The sequence below is a fragment of the Oncorhynchus keta genome, chromosome 6 (assembly GCF_023373465.1).
Source record: "Oncorhynchus keta strain PuntledgeMale-10-30-2019 chromosome 6, Oket_V2, whole genome shotgun sequence".
In the NCBI taxonomy this organism is placed as follows: Eukaryota; Metazoa; Chordata; class Actinopteri; order Salmoniformes; family Salmonidae; genus Oncorhynchus; species Oncorhynchus keta.
In genome coordinates this window covers 39597929-39622276 of record NC_068426.1, presented here as the reverse complement: position 1 = coordinate 39622276, position 24348 = coordinate 39597929, and the positions used below count along the sequence as shown (strand labels likewise).

Below are 24348 nucleotides of genomic sequence, written 5' to 3'. Positions count from 1 at the left end.
CATTACACCACATGTCAACAGTATGTTTATATTGTAAACTCAGCAAAAAAAGAAACATCCCTTTTTCAGAACAGTGTCGTTGAAAACTGATTCGTAAAAATCCAAAATAACTTCACATATCTTCATTGTAAAGGTTTTAAACACTGTTTCAATGAACCATAAACAATGAATGAACATGCACCTGTGGAACGGTTGTTAAAACACAGCTAACAGCTAACAGTTATGAAAACCTAGGACACTAAAGAGGCCTTTCTACTGACTCTGAAAAACACCAAAAGAAAGATGCCCAGGGTCCCTGCTCATCTGTGTTAACGTGCCTTCGGCATGCTGCAAGGAGGCACGAGGACTGCAGATGTCGCCAGGGCAATACATTTCAATGTCCGAGACGCCTAAGACAGCGCTACAGGGAGACAGGACGGACAACTGATCGTCCTCGCAGTGGCAGATCACTTGTAACAACACCTGCACAGGATCGGTACATCCGAACATCACACCAGTGGGACAGGTACAGGATGGCAACAACAACTGCTGAGTTACACCAGGAACGCACAATCCCTACATCAGTGCTCAGACTGTCCGCAATAGGCTGAGAGAGGCTGGACTGAGGGCTTGTAGGCCTGTTGTAAGGCGGGTCCTCACCAGACATCACCGCCAACAACGTAGCCTATGGGCACAAACTCACCGTTGCTGGACCAGACAGGACTGGCAAAAAGTGCTCTTCACTGACGAGTCGCGGTTTTGTCTCACCAGGGGTGAGGGTCGGATTTGCGTTCATCATCGAAGGAAAGCATCATCGGACTGAGCTTGTTGTCATTGCAGGCAATCTCAACGCTGTGTGTTACAGGGAAGACATCCTCCTCCCTCATGTGGTACCCTTCCTGTAGGCTCATCCTGACATGACCCTCCAGCATGGCCTCCAGCATGGCCTCCAGCATGGCCAGCGAAGAGCCCGGATCTCAATCCCATTGAGCACGTCTGGGACCTGTTGAATCGGAGGGTGAGGGCTAGGACCATTCCCCCCAGAAATGTCTGGGAACTTGCAGGTGCCTGGGTGGAAGAGTGGGGTAACATCTCACAGCAAGAACTGGCTAATCTGATGCAGTCCATGAAGAGGAGATGCACTGCAGTACTTAATGCAGCTGGTGGCCACACCAGATACTGACTGTTACTTTTGATTTTGAACCCCCCCTTTGTTCAGGGACACATTATTCCATTTCTGTTAGTCACATGTCTGTGGAACTTGTTCAGTTTATGTCTCAGTAGTTGAATCTTATGTTCATACAAATATTTACACATGTTAATTTTGCTGAAAATAAACGCAGTTGACAGTGAGAGAACGTTTATTTTTATGCTGAGTTTATATATTTTGCTTTTAAATTACCATTGTTATTGCAAACATGTTGATGTCAGACATTCACCTACCCCAATGCTCTGTTGCTGATGACTGGGATGAATGAAGGAGCAGATTTCAGCAGCAGGACAAGACACCCTCTTTGTGACTGATGACTGACATAAGGGCATGTACGTGATAGGCCTATCTGGCTCATATGATTATGATGGTCGTAATGCTTCTTGACAGTGACATAATGTGTATTTTCTTAGTCCAAGTAAAGTGACACAGGATGGTCATAATGCTTCTTGACAGTGACATAATGTGTATTTTCTCAGTTCCAAGTAAAGTGACACAGGATGGTCCTAATGCTTCTTACAGTGTCATAATGTGTATTTTCTCTGTTCCAAGTAAAGTGACACAGGACGGTCGTAATGCTTCTTGACAGTGTCATAAAGTGTATTGTCTCAGTTCCAAGTAAAGTGACACAGGAAGATCGTAATGCTTCTTGACAGTGACATAATGTGTATTTTCTCAGTTCCAAGTAAAGTGACACAGGACGGTCATAATGCTTCTTGACAGTGACATAAAGTGTATTTTAAAACAAAGGATTTCAGAAACAAACTTTCAAACGAAAGGAAACCTCTTGGAAAAAAAACTGATTTGAATAAATGTGTGTTTTGGCACTCTTATAACCAGCCCTAAAACAACACAATATATATCACAACATGTGTAACCCTATGGGTCATGACAGTGTTATGACAAGTCATGTCAGCTGTTATGACACATTATGACATGGTTATGAACTGGCTGTCAAGTAAAGTGTTACCGAAATCTCATGGGTGCAACTCAACTTAGAGTGCAACTGTATCCGCGTCTAGTTGTGGGGCTTAAGCTTGAATTAAACTGAAGGATACTAAGGTGGAGGGACCAAGGGTAGTTGGTAAAATACAGTATGTGGGCCTATGCCACTTTGCCCCAACAGCCCCCCCTCTCCTCTCTACCTCTGCTGTGCCTATACCTCGTCCCTTCTTTCTCCATGACAAGTCTCTCTCTCTACCGCCTCTACTTCCTCCTATAGCGCCACGTTGAACTCAGTGACCAGGAAGTCCACGTGGTCCCTCTCGTTGGTCTTGAAGGCCTCTGCGATGAGGCGTGCGGCGTCCCTGTGCTCCCGGCCCCTCAGGGAAACCCCGTTCACCTCCAGGATCACTTGACCCACCCGCAGCTGCCCGCAGTTATGTGCCGAACCGCCCCTCTGAGAGAAAGAAAAAGATTGGGGGAGAGCGAGAGAGAGGAAGACCAACAAAATGAGTGATGAAGAGAGCACAAACAGATGTCAAATGCTCGTTGGCGATTGGTCACCATTACAACTGCTAACCAACCAGGAAGCAAAAGGACCTTTGTGATCTTATCTCTCACCACAGTTCCAGTCCCTTAAATGCCATGCATTATCTGCATTATCTGCATGATTATCACTATACCTTTTGTTATTTAGAGCATTATTGGTTCCCTTTTTTTACCGAGCCGGCCACAATTACCCCCGGCCACAATTACCCCCGGCCACAATTACCCCGGCCACAATTACCCCCGGCCACAATTACCCCCCGGCCACAATTACCCCCGGCCACAATTACCCCCCGGCCACAATTACCCCCCGGCCACAACTACCCCGGCCACAATTACCCCCGGCCACTGGAGCGACATGGAGACGACCTGTGATAGGGACTGCAGCTGCAGCAGCTCAGGGACCCCAATAACTACCGTGGAATATGTGTCAACAGTAACCTTGGGAAAATCCTCTGCATTATTGATAGAGCAAATGTGCTTTTTACCAAATTACAGACAACAGACATTTCCTCAATTGACAACCAAACAAACCAAAAAAACAAGCTGAGCGCCTTCACTCTACAGTATTCACCCCTTATATTCACACTGGCGCTACTGGCCTGGAACGCTCACCACATCGTGGACTGCGCTGACCTGGGAGACTGAAACTACAAGAGGACAACTAACGTTACTAAAACTAAAACACTGTTGTAGTGCTGTACAGGGCGTGGGGAGCACCAGATGCAGGACCCTCTTCAACTAGATATGATTCCCAAATGTATCATCCTGAATGAAGCAAACGTTTGCTTGAGGTGTTGTGAACAAGGAGGGCCTACAGCAGCACCTGAATACTCTGTCAGACCTGGGTGACACGTAAGACCAAAATGAGTGTCCAAAAGGTCGAGTCACCAGGAAGCAAATACGTTCAGGAATGTTGCTAGGGTATGATGTGAGCCCCGTTTACACTCATTGATATGGCTTGTAGGGCATTCTATGCCTCAAAAGAAACATAAATTTCAACCCAAGGATGTGCTTTGGTCAAAGGTAGTGCTCACCAACCAAGACTACAAAATGGGAAACAAGGAGAATTCTGCATTTGGGACACCAAATAATGTACCATACCCGGTGATTTTCCAGAAAAGAGCCATTAAATTCTACAACCACCAGTCCAAATATTAACCATCACAAACTCTGATAATGGCAGGGGTTCTTCACTGGAACTACAGTGGAACGGTGAGAGTTTATGATTGGACCATCTGACTACAGAGCCCCAGGACCCCCAGCGGCAGAAACCAATATCAATGCTGATGAGGCCGTGTCCCCTGTGACTGATTGTGGACACTGTGATGTCATGGTGGGGAGCGTGGCAGCGCCACGTATGATATGAAAATCAGCCTGATTGGCGAAAACATACAATTTTGAAAAACTCCCATACCTACTGGGTACCTTGTGCCATCACAGCTAAGATAGTGAGAAGCAACCAGTGAAGAAAAAACACCACAGAAATAAAAAGAGTCCTTTAATTATTTGTACATTGGTATGAGACAAAAGAAACTGTTGAGATGTTTACTGTTAATTTTTGTTGTTTTTCCTTTATATATCATGGCTCATGCATTTGGTCTGTTTGCATTGCCATTAAAGCCTTGTTGATGATTGAATTGAATTGAGAGCTACGGTCCCGGAATTAAAACCCACTCATGCCTGTCTGTGCGCTGACCCTGAAGCTACAAGAGGACAACTAACGTTACTACTAAAACACTGTTCTCTGCTGTCAGGGCTCGGGGAGCACCAGACTCTAGATCTGATTCAAATGTATCATCCTGAATGAAGCAAACGTCTGTGTTGTCGGTTCTCTCTCTGTCTGTCTCTCTCGTCTCAGGAATCTGCTGTATGATGTGAGCCCCTACACTCTCTTGTCTCTGAGCCTCTCCCAAGGATCTCTTTCTCTCTCTCTCTCTCTCTCTCTCTCTCTCTCTCTCTCTCTCTACCTCTCTCTACCCTCTCTAACCTCTCTCTACCAGGGGTTCTTCACTGGAACTACAGTACGGTGAGAGTTTATGATTGGACCTCTGACCCCTCAAACCAATATCAACCTCTCCCTGTGACTGATTGTGGACACTCGTTCTATGAAAATCAGCCTGGTTGGCGAGCACGCGCGGGTACCTTGTGCCTACTCCTAAGATAGTGAGAAGCGGAAGAAAAACCCACAGAAATAAAAAGAGAAAGGGTTGAGACAAAAGAGAGGAGAGCGCGTCCATATATCTACCATTTGGTCTGTGCATTTCCATTACAGCCGTTCTACGGTCCCTCTCTACCTCTCTCTCTCTACCTCTCTCTCTCTACCTCTCTCTCTCTCTCTCTCTCTCTCTACCTCTCTCTACCTCTCTCTCTCTCTCTCTACCTCTCTCTCCTCCTCTCTACCTCTCTACCTCTCTCTACCTCTCTCTACCTCTCTCTCTACCTCTCTACCTCTCTACCTCTCTCTCTCTCTCTCTCTCTCTCTCAGTCCACCCTTTCTCAGTCCACGTCCCCTTTATTATTAACACACTGTATAACATATTATTTTCTGTCTCTGTATATCTCTCACCCCTCCCTTTCTCCCTCTCCCTCACCCTATACCCCTCCCTCTCACCCCTCCCTCTCTCTCTCACCCCTCCCTCTCTCTCTCACCCCTCCCTCTCTCTCTCACCCCTCCCTCTCTCTCTCACCCCTCCCTCTCTCTCTCACCCCTCCCTCTCTCCCCCTACCTCTCTTGCTCTCTTTGATTTTGAATATGCTGATTTCCCAGCAAGAGCCTTTGTCGCTCTCCTCGCAATCAGTGGCTCTTTTATTTTTCATTAGCCTTTCACGCCGTTCTCACCAAAGCATCTTTCGAGCTGGGGCTTTCAGTGGTTCACTGAACTCCAGAGAACAGCACAGCTCCCTCCCCAGCCCTCCTCTCTCCTCAGTCTTTATGCTAATCAATAGAGGCACAGACAAATCAGAGCAGAACAGAGCTACAGCCAGACTCACTCACTGTTATTACCCTCAGCTTCTTATAGCTGTGGCCTTTAGCCAAGGTAGGTGGCAACACTTTTATTCCACATAATGGTTAGTGCTCTCAGTGGATGTACTCTTTCAGGTAAAGGGAGAGAACTCAACTCTTATCTTCTTGCGTAAACAAACGAAAGGGTGCCTGGAACAAAGCTAAAAAACATTGTGATGTACTCTTATAGTAATCCATTAATGTCAAGCACCTGGCAAGGTTCAAACATTTGGGGTATCTCAGATTGTCCTGGCAGTTTTCACGTAGAAACTTCATTGGGAGGGATTTTGATACTGGCCATTTTAGGCCTTTACTTCCTGTTAGACCCTTTGATCCGAGAACTGTACACGAAATACTGACGTTATACTGCTCTAACATATGCTAGATTCGGAAATAGAAATGTTCACATTCATTTATTCAACATTAAATATATTAATAGTGACATCTCAAGAGTACAATTTTGGATGTTGTCTTTTTAAGACATTATTTGGAACAATATACGTTAATATAAAAGTACATCACATTTCCAGAGAGGCTGTAAAGTTCTGATCCATTTTATTAGCACCACCATATTTGAGAGCACATATAAGAAGCATAATGTCACCAGGATGTTGTCTGTTTCAAGTGCAGTTCATAGTTCACAGGGTCAAACAGAAGGTGTGAATAGGCCTAAAATGGCTACTTTCATCATTAAAGAAAATGTGTGAAACAAATGTACAAAGCCGATCAAAACATCCTTCCCCCCAATGACGTTTCTATGTCAGAATTGCCAGAACAATCCGAGATTCTAAAAATATTTTCGGGCCATCTTGAGCTAGCCCCCAACAGACATCTTACCTCAGCCACGAGATCACAGGGTTTATGTTCGACCCTGTTGCCATGGCTACTGCAATATTTGAATCTAAACCCCTCCCCCTTTGCAGCAGTTTCTCGCTAGCATACCAACACAGAGCCATATGTGGAGAGGAAGGAAGCCTAGTGGTCCGAGAGGTTAGAGCATTGTGTCAGTAACCCAAAGGTGGCTAGTTTGAATCCCAGAGCCGACAAGTTGAAACATCTGTCGATGTGCCCTTGAGCAAGGCACTTAACCCTGATTGCTCCAGGATTGCCATTGAATGGCAGACCCTGGCTGTGAACCCACTCTCTGAGGCAGACACATATAATAAACACTTGCGTTCTGAAGGTTATAAACCTATAAAAGCTCTGTTTGAGTTCTCTACTTCCAGCATCTAAATGCAGACTGATCTGACAGAGGCTGCGTTGCGTAGCCAGGTGTTGAAGAGGAGGCGGCACGGACCAATGACAGCGCAGAGTCGCAAAACAGTACCATGATTGGATCATTTCTGACAGGTGCAGGGGATTGCCTGGCAAACTGTCATTTCGGAGATGACTTGAGGGATGTTAGGCTGTTTGACACCCACCTGTATGGTGACGATGCGTGGCAGGGGCTGGCGTGTGTTGGCACCCCCTTCGATGGCGATGCCGAGGGTGCTGGCACTCTTTGCTACCCTCACAAGTGTGGAGGTGGGCTCCAAGAGACCCGGCTGCAAAAAGACAGAGAGAGAGAGGGTGGATAACATAACTCAGCTTTTTTACTCAAATATTCACCTTGGAGAGCCTGGTCTGCCTGGTCTGACCATGTACACTTTTGTTCTGCACCTTTGTTACCTATTGGTCCACCCATTCAGTTTGGAACGAATCAACAATTTCCCTTCCACCCAACCACCAATCAGCAATAAGCATAACGGGACAGGCAGAGGACACGAGAGACCTCTACTGCAGTATGAGATGTGATTGAATGGATGAAAAATCATTGAAAGGACACAGAAATGAGTCAATGAGCAAAGAAAGAAAAACTATGTGCACAAAAGAGAGAAGAAAACACAAGGAAATCACAGTTAGGATTGAGAACGAGCCCCGAGACAAAGGGAGAAGTGAAATTAGACAACTTGGCTCTATTTCTCTTCTTGTCATTCTTGTCACTTTTGGCTCCCCCCACAACCATCCATCATCCATCCATTCATCCACCCATCCACCCATCCATCCAGTCAACCCATCCATCTCCCTCTTTTCTCTCTCTGTGTCTTCTCTCTTCCCGCTGGTGTGTCCTCCTCACCGGTTTGGAGGGGGTGTCCCCTCCTGCCCCCTGGGGATGTCGTGGGGGGCGTATGCGGGCGGGACGGGGACTGCTTTCCTTGCTGAAACGCCCTGACTCGCCAATGTCCACCCCGCTGTCTTCGCTCAGCGTCTGTCCACTGTCTGACAGCTGGGACAGGTTGGCACCTGGGGGTGGGGGGAGTGCAGGAGGTTAGAGACTGGCATAGGGACACACTCAGGTAGAAACACATACACCCATGAGTACACATAGACATGCACTTCCTCTTATTTGTGTAACCAATCCTTTGCGTCCAAATCAGCTCTCATGGTTTTCGGAGTCCAACTTCCAACCTCCTCCCTTCAGTAATCCTGGCTGTCCCCCATGCCTCTTACCTCGTGCCTGGGGGAGTGACCGCACCTCGTTGACATCAGACTCTGCATTGGGCCTATGGACCTCCACCATGACAAAGTGCTGTTTGTTGGAGCCAGGGGAGGACTTGTCCTGGCTGTGGGGAAGCGGAGGGGGTGCGGATGGGGCAGTGAGCGGCGGCGGAGGGGGTGGAGATGGAGAGGGGGCGGCAGGCTTGGTGGTCCTAGTAGGGGACTGGACTCGGGGGAAGGGGCCGATAGGGTGCTTGTTGACCATGGAGAGCTGGGCAGTTGCCATCTCCTTCTTAGTGGGGGCAGAGGGGTCCCTCTTAGGGGGGACTGAGGGATCCTTTTTGGAGGGGACCTTGGGTGAGGAGGGGTGTCCTTGCTCCCCCCTCTGGTCAATGGGGGGGTTACGGGAGGGGGCGGTGAAGTAGAGCCCGGAATGGGAGGATTCGGAGGAGGGAAGCTTTTTGACCTGGTCCCGTCTGCTGGGGCGTCTCTGCACCCCTGGGGGGTGGGGGTTTGAAGGTGGGGGGAGATTCGGACGTGGAGTGCACCTCATCCTAAGGTAAGAGGAGAACAAATAAATCACATTCCCCTCATCCCATGAAACACACACATATACTACAGCACATCTCATCATTCCACACACACACACACACACACACACACACACACACACACACACACACACACACACACACACACACACACACACACACCACCACCACCACCAACTGTCACGCCTCAGAACTCAACACAACTGAATTAGTCAGGCCAGGACTCTTTGTGTAACCTCAGGCTACACCTTCCCAGTCCGCGGCAACAAGCTCTCCCCTCCAACCAAAACCAACGGTGAAATGAACAACAAAAACAGCAACATGAGTGGCCAGAGAATGAATGAAGTGATTGGTGAAAATAAATAATAAGAGAAAGCAATCAGAACTAACACAAATATGTGCTGGCTGAATGGAGTTCAAGTGTTTTTAAGACTCTTCAGGTCTCTGCTTTCTGTGTCCCACATTACATCACCTTGGAACCAACACAACCTCCCATCAACATCGGTTACCGTTGCTCTGGTAACCGTGGTAGGTGATTATAGCTTTTACCTCAGGTGTCAAACAGAGAACTAGTTCCTCCTTAGTAAAGAGTTAGTAGGAGGAGGAAGAGGAGGAACAGGAAGAGTGTGTGAACTAATATCTGTCTGTAAACAGACTCGTCCACAAGAAAGAAAGAAAGAAAGAAAGAAAGAAAGAAAGAAAGAAAGAAAGAAAGAAAGAAAGAAAGAAAGAAAGAAAGAAAGAAAGAAAGAAAGAAAGAAAGAAAGAAAGAAGGGATGAAGGCTATATATATATACATACACATATTATGCTGTTTAATATACAGTGGGGAGAACAAGTATTTGATACACTGCCGATTTTGCAGGTTTTCCTACTTACAAAGCATGTAGAGGTCTGTATTTTTTTTAATCATAGGTACACTTCAACTGTGAGAGACGCATTTTATTGCATGACATAAGTATTTGATCACCTGCCAACCATTATGAATTCCGTCTCTCACAGGCCTGTGTAAGGACATCAGGGATAAAATTGTAGACCTGCACAAGGCTGGGATGGGCTACAAGACAATAGGCAAGCAGCTTGGTGAGAAGGCAACAACTGTTGGCGCAATTATTAAAAAATGGAAGAAGTTCAAGATGACGGTCAATCACCCTCGGTCTGGGGCTCCATGCAAGATCTCACCTCGTGGAGCATCAATGATCATGAGGAAGGTGAGGGATCAGCCCAGAACTACACAGCAGGACCTGGTCAATGACCTGAAGAGAGCTGGGACCACAGTCTCAAAGAAAACCATTAGTAGGTCTGTATGGAGGAGTGGGCCAAAATCCCTGCTGCAGTGTGTGCAAACCTGGTCAAGAACTACAGGAAACGTAGGATCTCTGTAATTGCAAACAAAGGTTTCTGTACCAAACATTAAGTTCTGCTTTTCTGATGTATCAAATACTTATGTCATGCAATAAAATGCTAATTAATTACTTTAAAATCATACAATGTGATTTTCTGGATTTTTGTTTTAGATTCCGTCTCTCACAGTCAAAGTGTACCTATGATAAAAATTACAGACCTCTACATGCTTTGTAAGTAGGAAAACCTGCAAAATCGGCAGTGTATCAAATACTTGTTCTCCCCACTGTATGTCTACAGTTCTAGTCAGAAGTTTGGACACTACCTACTCATTCAAGGGTTTTTCTTTATTTTTACTATTTTCTACATTGGAGAAGAATAGTGAAGCAATCAGAACTATGATGTATGTATACTGTATATATATATATAAAACTGCATATCCGTTGTTTCCTCTCCCTCACTCAGTCTTGTTGTTTTTTTTCCCTAACCCTCCATCTTCTGCTCTGTCCATCTTAATGAGGTTGTGGGTCTGGGTCTCACTGCAAGGCTCACCAGAGATATGTCAGGCAGCGCATCCAGACTCTCCTGAGTATCCCCCCCATTACTCTCCACCGTACTGTCATTCTGAGAGAGAGAGAGAGAGAGAGAGAGAGAGAGAGAGAGAGAGAGAGAGAGAGAGAGAGAGGGAGGAGAGAGAGAGAGAGAGAGAGGAGAGAGAGGGAGAGAGAGAGAGAGAGGGGGGGGAGGGGAGGGGAGATAAAGAGAGAGAGAGAGAGAGAGAGGGAGACAGACAGAGACAGAGAGAGAGAGAGAGAGAGAGAGAGAGAGAGAGAGAGAGAGAGAGAGAGGGGAGAGGAGAGAGAGAGAGAGGAGGGGAGATGGGAGAGAAAGAGAGAGAGGGAGAGAGAGAGAGAGACGAGGGGATAGAGAGACAGAGAGAAAGAGGGCATGGGGAGAAAGAGAGAGAGAGAGATGAGGGGATAGAGAGACAGAGAGAAAGATGGCATGGGGAGAAAGAGAGAGAGAGAGAGATGAGGGGATAGAGAGAAGAAAGACAGGGAGAGAGCAAGAGAGGAGGGAGAACGAGGGAGAGTACGTGAACAGATGACAAACACAGCTGCTTGTTTATCCCAAAGCAAATGTTGATCCAAATTGCATTTCGTTGGAGTTGCTCCATCTCTCCGTGGGAGGAAAAATAACTCAATATCATTGTAAATCTACCTTCCAATCTCAATGTTTTGGAAGGTAGATATAGATATATACACCTCTTTACCTCTGTATCGCACCTTCAAATCTCTACGCTTGGAACGCAATACCACAGGTGGGTATTCGGCACAGACACACGACACACAACCAAAAGTGCAAACACACAAATTGAAACCAAAGATATCTGCATGGTGTTGTTCACTGTTAGTGAGTTCAAAGCAGCAGTGACCCTTCATTAAACTCTACCTGTACCAAAACCCTACTAATTATACACCCACTATCGGCACAGGGATTTACTTACCTCCATCTGTCTTGCACATGTGCATGGTGAGAGGAAGCTGTTCATTTATATGTGTTCGTGTGTGACAGAGAGAGAGAGAGAGAGAGAGAGAGAGAGAGAGAGAGAGAGAGAGAGAGAGAGAGAGAGAGAGAGAGAGAGAGAGAGAGTGTGTGTGTTTGTTTGTATGTGAATGCATATGCATGTGATCAGCTGTCAGTGTGTGTATGTGATTGGGTTTGTGACTCTACACCTCATTTTGTGTCTAGTTGATAAATCCAATGTTTGTGATCCCCCAGACTCACTAATCTCTCCAAAACAGTAGCAGCAGCATTCAACTGTGACTCAAACATAAACAACTATAAGCTGGGCCACAGTCCAGACCACACACATGCACATGCACACACACACCTAAACACATATACACACGCACAGGTCTGGAGGTCTGGCCTTGCCTTATCTCAACTGTCCAGAGTGTATTGCGTCTGTGTGTCTGTGTGTGTGCGCACATGTCTGTGTGTGTGTGTGTGTTTGCACATGCCTTGGTGTGTGTGCGTACGTGAATGCCGGTGTGTGTGTGTGTGTTTGCACATGCCTTGGTGTGTGTGTGTGTGTGTGTTTGCACATGCCTTGGTGTGTGTGTGTGTGTTTGCACATGCCTTGGTGTGTGTGTGTGTGTGTGTGTTTGCACATGCCTTGTGTGTGTGTGTGTGTGTGTTTGCACATGCCTTTGTGTGTGTGTTTGCACATGCCTTGTGTGTGTGTGTGTTTGTTTGCACATGCCTTGGTGTGTGTGTGTGTGTGTGTTTGCACATGCCTTGTGTGTGTGTGTGTTTGCACATGCCTTGGTGTGTGTGTTTGCACATGCCTTGGTGTGTGTGTTTGCACATGCCTTGGTGTGTGTGTGTGTGTGTTTGCACATGCCTTGTGTTTGCACATGCCTTGGTGTGTGTGTGTGTGTTTGCACATGCCTTGGTGTGTGTGTGTGTTTGCACATGCCTTGGTGTGTGTGTGTGTGTTTGCACATGCCTTGGTGTGTGTGTGTGTTTGCACATGCCTGTGTGTGTGTGTTTGCACATGCCTTGGTGTGTGTGTGTGTTTGCACATGCCTTGGTGTGTGTGCGTACGTGAATGCCGGTGTGTTTGTTTGCGTGTGTGTGACATAGCTAGCTGGTTAATAGTGTTGTTCTCTGGTTTGTGCCCCAGAAGGAGACATCAATAGTGGACTGACTGTAATTACTCTGGCAGAAACCATGTGTGTGTATGCATTGCGAATAGGGAAACACATACACACACATGCATGCATGCAAGCACACACCAGAATGCATGCTCATTTTTTCCCGTCGCACGCACACTCACATGCGCACATACGCAGACACGCACACACATCAACACACACAGTCTTGTTTTACAAGATGTGAGTGGACACACAATTCAAAATCCTATCCCCTAACCCTAAAACCTAACCTTAACCCTACACCTAACCTTAACCTTAACCCTACACCTAACCTTAACCCTACACCTAACTCATAAACCTAACCTTAACCCTACACCTAACCTTAACCCGACACCTAACTCATAAACCTAACCTATAACCCCTAAACCTAATTCTAACCGTGACACTAATTATAACCTTAACCCTAAACCCGGTAGAAATGGTGGGGACAGGCAAAACGTCCCCAAACGGTAAATTTTTTTGGACCCCACAAGTATGTCCACACACATACAACACACACAGGGATACACAGAAATGTTCAAAAGGACAGTCACATCAACAGAAAAAGTTATATCCATTGTCTTTATGCAACCTGACAAATGAATGCAGACTAAAGCACTCCAAACTGTATTCACTTCAAAATTAGAGGCAGAGAATCACTGCAAATGGATGTAAAATAAGAGAATTGGAACTCCTACCTCCATCATATCTATCAACCACAGCAGTCTTTCCTGGGGGTTTGAAAAGGGACGGGGGAGTCGGGGTTAAACGGAGGAAGTTTCTAGATAAATACGTCTCTTTCATCTCTAGTGAAGGGTTTAGGCCAGGGTTTTAAAAATACATGTGGGCCTCCCAGGTTGCGCAGTGGTCCAGGGCAATGCATCGCAGAGCAAGCTGTGCCACCAGAGACTCTGGGTTCGCGACCGGGAGGTCCGTGGGGCGACACACAATTGTCGTCGTCCGAGTTAGGGAGGGTTTGGCCGGTAGGGATATCCTTGTCTCATCACGCACCCGCGACTCCTGTGGTGGGCCGGGCACAGTGCGCGCTAACCAAGGTTGCCAGGTGCACGGTGTTTCCGCCGACACATTGGTGCGGCTGGCTTCCGGGTTGGATGTGTTAAGAAGCAGTGCGGCTTGGTTGGGTTGTGTTTCGGAGGACGCATGACTTTCAACCTTCGTCTCTCCCGAGTCCGTACGGGAGTTGTAGCGATGAGACAAGATAGCAACTACTAACAATTGGACACCACGGAGTTGGGGAGAAAAAAAGGGTAAAATAAAAAATGTAAAAAATACATGCGGAATTTTCATTGTTGGACATAAAAGACTGTAAAACACCAGAAAATCAGCCCCAAGTGATTTTAATTTAAGAAATCTGTTCCCAAGTATTCCCAAGAGAGACGTCATATTATGCAAGGTTTGAAATTATTATATTTCAGTCAATTTGCAGTCTACATATTCCAGAAAAAAATCGTCCCACGGCTGGATCTAGTTAATGATCCCTTTCCAACTCAGCAGGGGCACAGTGCTCTCATCCCTGACGATGTCCCTAATGGCACCTTATTCCCCATTTAGTGCACTACCTTTTAAGGGGCCTGGGCAAAAGTAGTGTACTATATAGGGAATAGAGTGGCATTTGTGACATAGTACCGCTGTCCTGCAGAAACCCTTGTCCTTGCCCCATGCACTTCGAAGAACGATATGTCATCCTAACAGCTCTATCCTCTACAACTCATCAAACAGGGACACCTTCAAATCGGTCTGCTTCGAGACAAAAGTGACACCTAAAAATGAGGAGTGACTCAGACTCTCACCGACATACAGACAGAGGGACGGACGGACAGACGGACACGGCAGCCTGACAGACAGACAAACATAGCCAGCCAGAGACAGAGCCAGACAGACAGTTTGACTGCGGCCCAGCCTCCCTACCCGTGCTGAGCTGAGGGTGGTGGAAGTCATGTAGCTGGCTGACGAGGAGGCCAGGGTATCTGGGTAGGAAACCATGGAGAGGGAGTCAGGGTGGAGGGCGGCCGCACTGGCACCCCCCTGCCGGGCCTTCAAAGCCTGGATCTCGCGGCGCAGCACCATCCCATCGAAACGCTCCAGATCCTGGGGTGTCACCAGGCCACGCACCTCTGATAGTAGGGAGAACTAAGAGGAGGGTTGGGGGAGGGGAGGGAGACAGGGTTATAGAGTTATAGGGAGCTATAACATGCATCAGGAGACCATGAGGAATGCAGACTGCAACAAAACAACACTGTTTAAAGCACTTTACCAATTGTGAATTCAATACATTTGATAAATCGTTGTTTTATGAGGTGCAGGGCAAGGGCATTGACAGAAAGACAAGTGGCTTTCTAATAAACTGAGAAAAACAGATGTCTGAGCAACCACAAAAGCCTAAACATAAATCACGGAAAGTCTCACAAAACTTGCCATTCAAGTGATGGATGTACAGAGAAAAGGAAAGCAATCACCCTAAGCACTACGAGTGAGGGAACACACAAGAACCCAAGACACGATGCACCTCCCAAAAACAGACACACGCAAAACACACCAGGAGAGCACTCCTCACCTTGGCGTGTGTGTTGAGCAGTTCAAACAGGGCCATGACCAGCTGCTCCGCCCCTATGTGTCCGTCCCGATACTCCTCCACGTAGTAGCCCATGGTCTGCCTCTCTGTCTCCGTCAGCAGGTGGCGGGCCTGCTCCTCCAGCATGGCTCTGCTCTGGTTCACCAGGCTGGACAGGGTCACCTGGGAGCCCGCCACGCCCTTATAGAACACCGGCTGGAAGGGGATGGGGGGAGAGGAGGAGGGACAGAAAAAGGACAAGGTGAGGGAGAAAGTGGGTGTGTGTGGGTGGGTGGGTGTGGGTGTCAGTGTGGGTGGGTGTGTGTGGGTGGGTGAGAAGTAGGAAGGTGACACAGGCGAGACCAGAGGTGAGAGGGGAGGTGTGTGTCAGGCAGGAAATGAGAAATGAGAAACAAAGGGACAGAAAAAGAACAAAGAGAGAGAAATCATGTACATGCATTTGTCATTGCTCATCATTCATCCATCCATCCCACCCACAGCTGGCGTGGAGGGGCCAGAGTACATCAGTCTAACACTGGTCACTAAGGCTCTCATCTCTTCCACAGAACCACAGCCTACTCTATGCAACTGACCTTCTCATATGCCACTGCCAGCTCAGCCAATCCAATCAATTCACTCAGCGATGGCACCATGGCACTTGAGAACCAGATGAGAATTGTACCCCGAATTCATACATACACACGCTCTCTCTCTCTCTCTCTTCCTTGTCCTGTCTTTCTCCCTCTCTTCCTATCTCTCTCTGTATCTCCTCACAAACAGCTTTTCTTTAATTAGCTCCTTAATCAAAGACACCACTTCAAAGTCACCAGCCGCAAGGCCATGTGTAAGAGAAAGAGAAAAAAAAAGATGGGGAGAGGGAGAGAAGAGCGTGAAAGAGGAAAGAGAGAGAGAGAGAGAGAGAGAGAGATATGGGGAGAGAGAGGGGAGGGAAGGAGAGAGGGGCAACTCACTCTCCTCCCCCCCTCGCCCTAGACTCCTCATCCCAAACTCTTAACCACTCTCATTCGTCTGAGTTAGCCACCAGGTCTGGAGGAGTGAGGTGCTGCAACCTTTGCCAAACATAAGTCCCTACCCCAAGGTGAAGCCACACTTAGTCAGTATCCCAATTAACTGCTTACAACATACATTTACCTGAAAAAAGTGAATTTACCTTGAAAAGTGCACATTGGGCGTGTCCCAAATGGCACCCTATTCCCCATAGAGCCCTGGTCAAAAGTAGTGCACTATGTCGGGAATAGGGTGCCATTTGGGACACAACCTGAGAGTATAGTTCAAACCTACAAGGTGTAAGAACAATCAATCCCTTAATGACAACGATGGTTGTTAGGACATGTATGACGCCAACGATAATAATGAAAGAGATTCGCCTCTCAGACCCTGTTCTAACCTGTACCCCATGTTAAACTAAGACTCACAGGCTGACTACACCATTCGCGTCAAAATACATTTCAAAATGTATATTATTCAATTGTTGCACCCACACTGCTCGCTCGCGCGCACCAATGACCGTCTGCATTGCCCAGGGTTAAAAATAGAAGTCAGTTCTATTTGTGACGCAGATCGCGTTGCAAGTCCTGCCCCTCCCATCTCCTCATTGGTTTATAGAAGCAGGTACTGTGGCGGAAGAATCAGAATTAGTTGTGTAACATAGATAATTAAGATGTCTTATCTGCATAATATGCTTATGTGATATACTTGTTATTAGAATGTACCCTTCGGACTCTGGTGATGGCAGATGCACTTCTTCCCTCAGCTGGGGCTCAGTCACCTGGGGCCCACCTGGGGCCCACCTGGGGCCCAGAGACTCCATTGGTATTGGGGGAAGTGTGTGGTAGTGTCTGGAACCATTGTATGTCATCTCTGATGTTGCACCTATCCTGGGTTAGTGTATGACCTAGAGGTTCACTCCCCTCAGTGAGCTTGTCCAGGAGTGGGGTCAAGAAGGGTTTTTACATGAGATGGGTGTATCTGGAGTTGACAATTGATTTATGCCATTGGATGAGTTGGTGTTTTTGTGCTATGAAGTACCAGGAACGAGATTGGAACCTCGTTTTACGGACCAAACTGAACGATACTTTATAGCGAATGCTATCTGGCTACGGGATACACCTTTCTCATTTAAAAAGTCTCACCTTGTGACCCTTTCAAGACATCTGTGGTTTGTTATGTAGACTAGGGGGTGGATTTTTGCTATAAAAGATCTGAGTAGCCTTTGTGTTGCCGCTCTCAACGGATCATCAGGAACGGTGATTCGTCGACAACATTTAACATTTACATTTAAGTCATTTAGCAGACGCTCTTATCCAGAGCGACTTAGAAATTGGTGCATTCACCTTATGACATCCAGTGGAACAGCCACTTTACAATAGTTGCTATTGCAAAGCTCTCACTATTAAAGATTTAGTTTAAGTATGACTCTGACTTGTGTGGTAAGTTGGTCTCTCCTCATTTGATAGTAAAGAAATTAACCACCACAGTACCCACGTGCCCAATCCTCATTGGTCATACCCACGTGGATGACTGAAAGACGAACGAGGTCGGTGGCGGTGATGCACCTAATTTATGAAAGTTGCCAGTCGCAATATAAAGTCAAGAGAAGAAAAAGCCTGGAAGGAGGAGAGATGACTAGAAACGATTCGGTTGACCGTTTTATTATGTGCATTAATTGTCGGCGTAGAGGACCTTGTGCATTTCAGGTAGAATAACAACGCAATGTTTATATCCCAGGACAAATTAGCTAGCAACAGCAAGCTATCTAAATATGACAAATTAGCTAGCAAGTGCAAGCTATCTAAATATGACAAATTAGCTAGCAAGTGCAAGCTATCTAAATATGACAAATTACCTAGCAAGTGCAAGCTATCTAAATATGACAAATTAGCTAGCAAGTGCAAGCTATCTAAATATGACAAATTAGCTAGCAAGTGCAAGCTAGCTAGCCAAATTGCCATTAACATTTAATGCTTTTCGACCTGTCCCCAAATTAATATAATTGGTTCAGAGTTTGTTTTGATATTTTAACCTGCATGTCGTGATCACGTTTAGTGTGGGGGGACAAAATAAATGTATGCACGGCGGCGCACGATGGTGCACGTGCGCAGCCGGTTTGGGTTCCGTGTCAGATCTAACCTGTATCCCATGTTAAAGTAAGATTTAGAGCTAACCTGTATCCCATGTTAAACTAAGATTCAGATCTAACCTGTATCCCATGTTAAACTAAGATTCAGATCTAACCTGTATCCCATGTTAAACTAAGACTCAGATCTAACCTGTATCCCATGTTAAACTAAGACTCAGATCTAACCTGTATCCCATGTTAAACTAAGACTCAGATCTAACCTGTATCCCATGTTAAACTAAGATTCAGATCTAACCTGTATCCCATGTTAAACTAAGATTCAGATCTAACCTGTATCCCATGTTAAACTAAGACTCAGATCTAACCTGTATCCCATGTTAAAGTAAGACTCAGATCTAACCTGTAGCCCATGTTAAACTAAGACCAATTAATTCATAATTAATCAAATACTAATATAATAATAATATATAATATATAATAATAATAATATAATATATGCCATTTGCAGACGCTTTTATCCAAAGCGACTTACAGTCATGTGTGCATCATTCTGCATGCCAAATGAACCCACTACCCTTCTGAAAAATTCCCTACCAATGCTACAGAAGGACCACAATGGCCAGTGTGCTGCTGGATTCTGTCTTGCATGCCAAATGGCACCCTATTCCCTATGTAGTGCACTACTTTTGACCGGGCCCCATAGTTCTGGTCAAATCTGACCCCATTCCAATGACTACCCAGAGAGAGGGATAGGACCAAAACAAGACAAGACGAGATAGAGACCAGACAGGTCCAATTCACACCACTGCACTGTCTAGCACTCTGTTGTAGATCAATGTTGTAGATCAATGCCCTTTGATAGTAGGATCAAAGTGCTTATATTTAACTTTATGACACTGCTACCAGGGCCGTAAATATATATGAGGACACCCAAATCCGGACCTCAGCAATTTTAGAGGGGGGACTCAGTCGGGGTCATAAATCTTCTTAAGCCTATGGGTTCCAGGAACTCCACCCCCCGTTCAGCTGAAACGGTGGTGCAGGGAATGCAAAAATATTCTTAGAAATATTTAACCTCCACACATTAAGTCCAATACCTCAAATGAAAGATAAACACCTTGTTCATCTACCCAGCGTGTCAGATTTTTAAAATGTTTTACGGCGAAAACACAGCATATATTTATGTTAGACCAAAACAAACAAAAAACGTAGCCATTTTGTCCAACATAAATAATAAATATAAAATGACAAAAGCAGGATTTTTTTAAAAATCATTCGCTAACCTCTTGAAAATCTTCATCAGATGACAGTCATATGACATGTGTCACGCCTTGGTCTTACTATTTTGTGTTTTCTTTAATTATTTGTTCAGGCCAGGGTGTGACATGGGGTTATTGTATTGTCGTATTGGGGGTTTTGTAGGCATTGGGATTGTGGTTGATTAGGGGTGTGTCTAGTATAGGCTTGGCTGCCTGAGGCGGTTCTCAATCAGAGTCAGGTGATTCTTGTTGTCTCTGATAGGGAACCGTATTTAGGTAGCCTGGGTTTCACTGTGTATTTCGTGGGTGATTGTTCCTGTCTCTGTGTAGTTTCACCAGATAGGCTGTAATAGGTTTCACGTTCCGTTTGTTGTTTTTGTATTTATTAGTTATTTCATGTATCGTTCCGTTTTTCTTCATTAAAGACATGAGTAACCACCACGCTGCCTTTCGGTCCGACTCTCTTTCGACAAACGAAGAACGCCGTTACAACATTGTTATATGATGACTTCTGGTCCAGGATAACTTTGCATCAAAACTTCCAAATTACATATTACAGGTCAACGAAACTGGTCAAACTAAGTGCAGAATCAATCTTCAGGATGTTATAATCATACAGATCGAATAGCATTCCAACCGGATCATTCATGTTCATCTGGGGCTGATTGGAACAGCCAAAGCACTCCAACACATACGTGCCTTCAAGCACATGGAAATCTTTTGCGACACTTAGTACTTTCCTTCCCTTTAGGTCAAAGTTCACAGCAAATGCTCCATTACACTTTCTACTGAATGAGGACATCTAGTGGAAGACATAGGAAGTGTTTCCAGATCCATAACTTGTTGGGAAGGGAGGGGGTGATGACGTCAAAGTTGCCCCAACTTTCAGGATTTCAAAACTTGTTTGGAAGATTGCCTGCCCTGTGAGTTCTGTTATACTCACAGACATAATTCAAACGGTTTTAGAAACTTCAGAGTGTTTTCCATCCAATATTAATAATAATATGCATATATTAGCAATTTAGGACAGATTTGGATGCAGTTCACTATGGGCACGCAATTCATCCAAAGGGGAAATACTGCCCCCTATCTCTAACAGGCACAGTCAAGTTAGTGTATTTAAACTTCTGACCCACTGGAATCGCGATAGAGTGAATTATAAGTGAAATAATCTGTCTGTAAACAACTGTTGGAAAAATTACTTGTGTCATGCACGAAGTAGATGTCCTAACCGACTTGCCAAAACTATAGTTTGTTGACGAGAAATTTGGGGAGTGGTTAAAAAAGTGAGTTTTAATGACTCCAACCTTAGTGTACGTAAACTTCAACTGCATCTAAAAATCTACTGCCATGGGCTAATTGAGTGAGAGACATATAACAAGAGGAAAACTGCTGATGCATAACTAACTTTCGAAATTGCAACCCTGTGTATTCTACTATTCTGGCCCTCAAGAGGAAGTTAAAGGGCCATAACCTGAAAGGCCGCTCAGCAAGGAAGAAGCCACTGCTCCAAAACCGCTATAAAAAAGACGGACTACAGTTTGCGACTGCACATGGGGACAAAGATCGTACTTTCTGGAGAAATGTCCTCTGGTCTGGTGAAACAAATATAGAACTGTTGGGCCATAATGACCATTGTTATGTTTGGAGGAAAAAGGGGGAGGCTTACAAGCCGAAGAACACCATCCCAACGGGGGTGGCAGCATCATGTTGTGGGGGTGCTTTGCTGCAGGAGGGACTGGTGCACTTCACAAAATAGATGGAATCATGAGGCGGGGAAATTATGTGGATATATTGAAGCAACATCTCAAGACATCAGTCAGGAAGTTAAAGCTTGGTCGCAAATGGGTCTTCCAAATGGACAATGACCCCAAGCATACTTCCAAACAACAAAGTCAAGGTATTGGAGTGGCCATCACAAAGCCCTGACCTCAATCCCATAGAAAAGTTGTGGGCAGAACAGAAAAAGTGTGTGCGAGCAAGGAGGCCTACAAACCTGACTCAGTTACACCAGCTCTGTCAGGAGGAATCGGCCAAAATTCACCCAACTTATTGTGGGAAGCTTGTGGAAGGCTACCCGAAACATTTGACCCAAGTTAAACAATTTAAAGGCAATGCTACCAAATACTAATTGAGTGTATGTAAACTTCTGACCTACTGGGAATGTGAAGAAATAAATATAAGCTGAAATAAATCATTCACTCTACTATTAATCTGACATTTCACATTCTTAACATAAAGAGGTGATCCTGACTAACCTAAAACAGGGTATTCTTACTAGGATTAAATGTCAGCAATTGTGAAAATTTAGTTTAAATGTATTTGGCTAAGGTGTATGTAAACTTCCGACTTCAACTGTAGTTAAATTAGTCTAGTTAGTCTAGCAAGCCATCTAAACTTAGTAGTAATCATAGCGAATTTCCGACCGGGCATGGAGGGTACATGGGCCCTGACCCCTAGGCCCCATTGATTTTGATATCATATTAACATGACATCTCATGGAACAATTTGTAGAATTACAGGAAATTAGCTTAGAAACTGCAACAAATGATCCCCAGCCCATGGCAAAAAGTGTGTTTTTATCATGCTTTTTCTGCTAACAGATCCTACTGTACGTATTCAATTAGAGTTTTCAATCCCAGTGCTGAGTTAATGTGAGTTCATTTGTAGCGGCTAATTATATAGCTAATAGGCTAGATGTTTGTTGATCGACTGAGGTGAATGGAGCTACAGCAATCAGATGTGATAATGGTTGGGGTAGTTTTTGCTGTTCTCCAAATATAATTGTAGAGTTTTTAAATTGTAAAGAAAAGTAGTAAATGAGCTTAAAATGTCTTGGATGGGGGGGCATCATTAGGAAACCAGTGTGAAGGGTGTTTAGTTTATTTCCCTGTATGTCCTAGTCCAGCCCCCCAGTCCCAGTATGGACTGTTCCAGGACACTGCTGCCTGACACCACTCAGCACAGTCCCTAGTGACAATGACAACTCTCTCTGTTTCCTCACGCTCAGTGTTTTTGTAGAAATGAGAACATTATCTTTCACAGGGGGAAGAACACGTCCAAGGCTGCAGCTCAGGGATTTATAATGACAGAGGAAGAGGAGGAGGAGGAAGAGGCGAGGAGAGTTTTCACCGGGGTAAGAAAAATGTCCACGCAAAAGGGAGGACAAATCGATTTCACATGATGTGGGACAGATTAGGTGTGACCTTGGAAGGCATACATCCAGGTATTAAACCCTATCTCTACAGAGAGTGGGACCCAGCAGACACGTATGTAATGGAATGGTATCAGGCCCAGGGACACATTCTCTAGTCTAGAACCCTTAAACCATGCTATACATTTCTACCTCTTCCAATTTCACCGCGTGTCGAAAAGAATCCCAAAACAGTTGATTTACAGTAAAAGCCTATGGGGAAAATATATATATATATGTTCTTGTGGCTGAGCGTCTAAAGCTAGGCAGTTATCACATTCACACTGGGCATTTTAGATGGTAGGCCATTAGTGTATTGATTGACATCCATATTTCCCACAGGGGAATGCCTGCTGATTAAATCACTTTACCAGACTGTGGTCCTGCTCTCCTTAATCCAATCCAATAGAGAAATGAAAGGACTATTGTTTCGTAGCAATAACCATCAAGCTAGTGTACTGTACTGGAGCATCTTGGACCCCCTGCCAAACCAGAATCAAACTCTCTCTGTGTCCTAAATGGCACCAAATTCCCTGTGTAGTGCACTACTTTTAATAACCAGGTCAAAATGTGCGATTTGGGACATATTTCCAGTCTCACTCTTCATCTTCCTGCACATATAACTGACCACCACAGAAGTGACATCAACCTCTGACCTAGCAATTAAAAGGTGAACTATGCAGAAATCGCCACGCCATTTTCCTGGTTGATAAAATTAGAATAGTTTGCCTAATTTCAGTTTGTATGACAAAACAATCAAGTATTATGCAGAGAATCATTGTACCATCTAAACCGCTGTGAAATATATTTTCCACAATAAAAACATTGTATGTTTAGCTGTTTGAAACTGGTGTACAAAACCAAAACCAAAAGATGCAAAAATTAAACTTAAGAACAGGAAGCATAGAAATAGTGCACTTAGAACAGGTCTACCACTTCTTAGACTTGCTTTCGATGAGAATGACAGCTCTATAACTCACATTACTACAGATTGTATCTTTAAGCATTAAATTCAACTTCATCAGAGGTATGAGCTCTTACCTAGCTAATCCAGAAAATCACATTGTAGGATTTTTTATTTATTTATTTGAAAATTATGGTGGAAAATAAGTATTTGGTCACCTACAAACAAGCAAGATTTTTGGCTCTCACAGACCTGTAACTTCTTCTTTAAAAGGCTCCTCTGTCCTCCACTCGTTACCTGTATTAATGGCACCTGTTTGAACTTGTTATCAGTATAAAAGACACCTGTCCACATCCTCAAACAGTCACACTCCAAACTCCACTATGGCCAAGACCAAAGAGCTGTCAAAGGACACCAGAAACAAAATTGTAGCCCTGCACCAGGCTGGGAAGACTGAATCTGCAATAGGTAAGCAGCTTGGTTTGAAGAAATCAACTGTGGGAGCAATTATTAGGAAATGGAAGACATACAAGACCACTGATAATCTCCCTCGATCTGGGGCTC

At 45.2% G+C, this 24348-nt stretch overlaps 1 protein-coding gene across 1 annotated transcript in view; it reads right to left on the bottom strand.

The window, feature by feature from the left end:
- LOC118373676 (whirlin-like) overlaps window positions 1-24348 on the bottom strand; it is a 161945-nt gene that overhangs the window by 728 nt on the left and 136869 nt on the right. The window contains 8 exon segments of the mRNA XM_052521485.1: window positions 1-2588; window positions 7106-7228; window positions 7801-7967; window positions 8175-8664; window positions 8666-8716; window positions 10610-10681; window positions 14686-14907; window positions 15332-15544. The exon segment at window positions 1-2588 is cut by the window's left edge and continues 728 nt beyond it. Coding sequence (XP_052377445.1) covers window positions 2406-2588; window positions 7106-7228; window positions 7801-7967; window positions 8175-8664; window positions 8666-8716; window positions 10610-10681; window positions 14686-14907; window positions 15332-15544 — 1521 coding nt within the window. The 3' untranslated portion in view covers window positions 1-2405.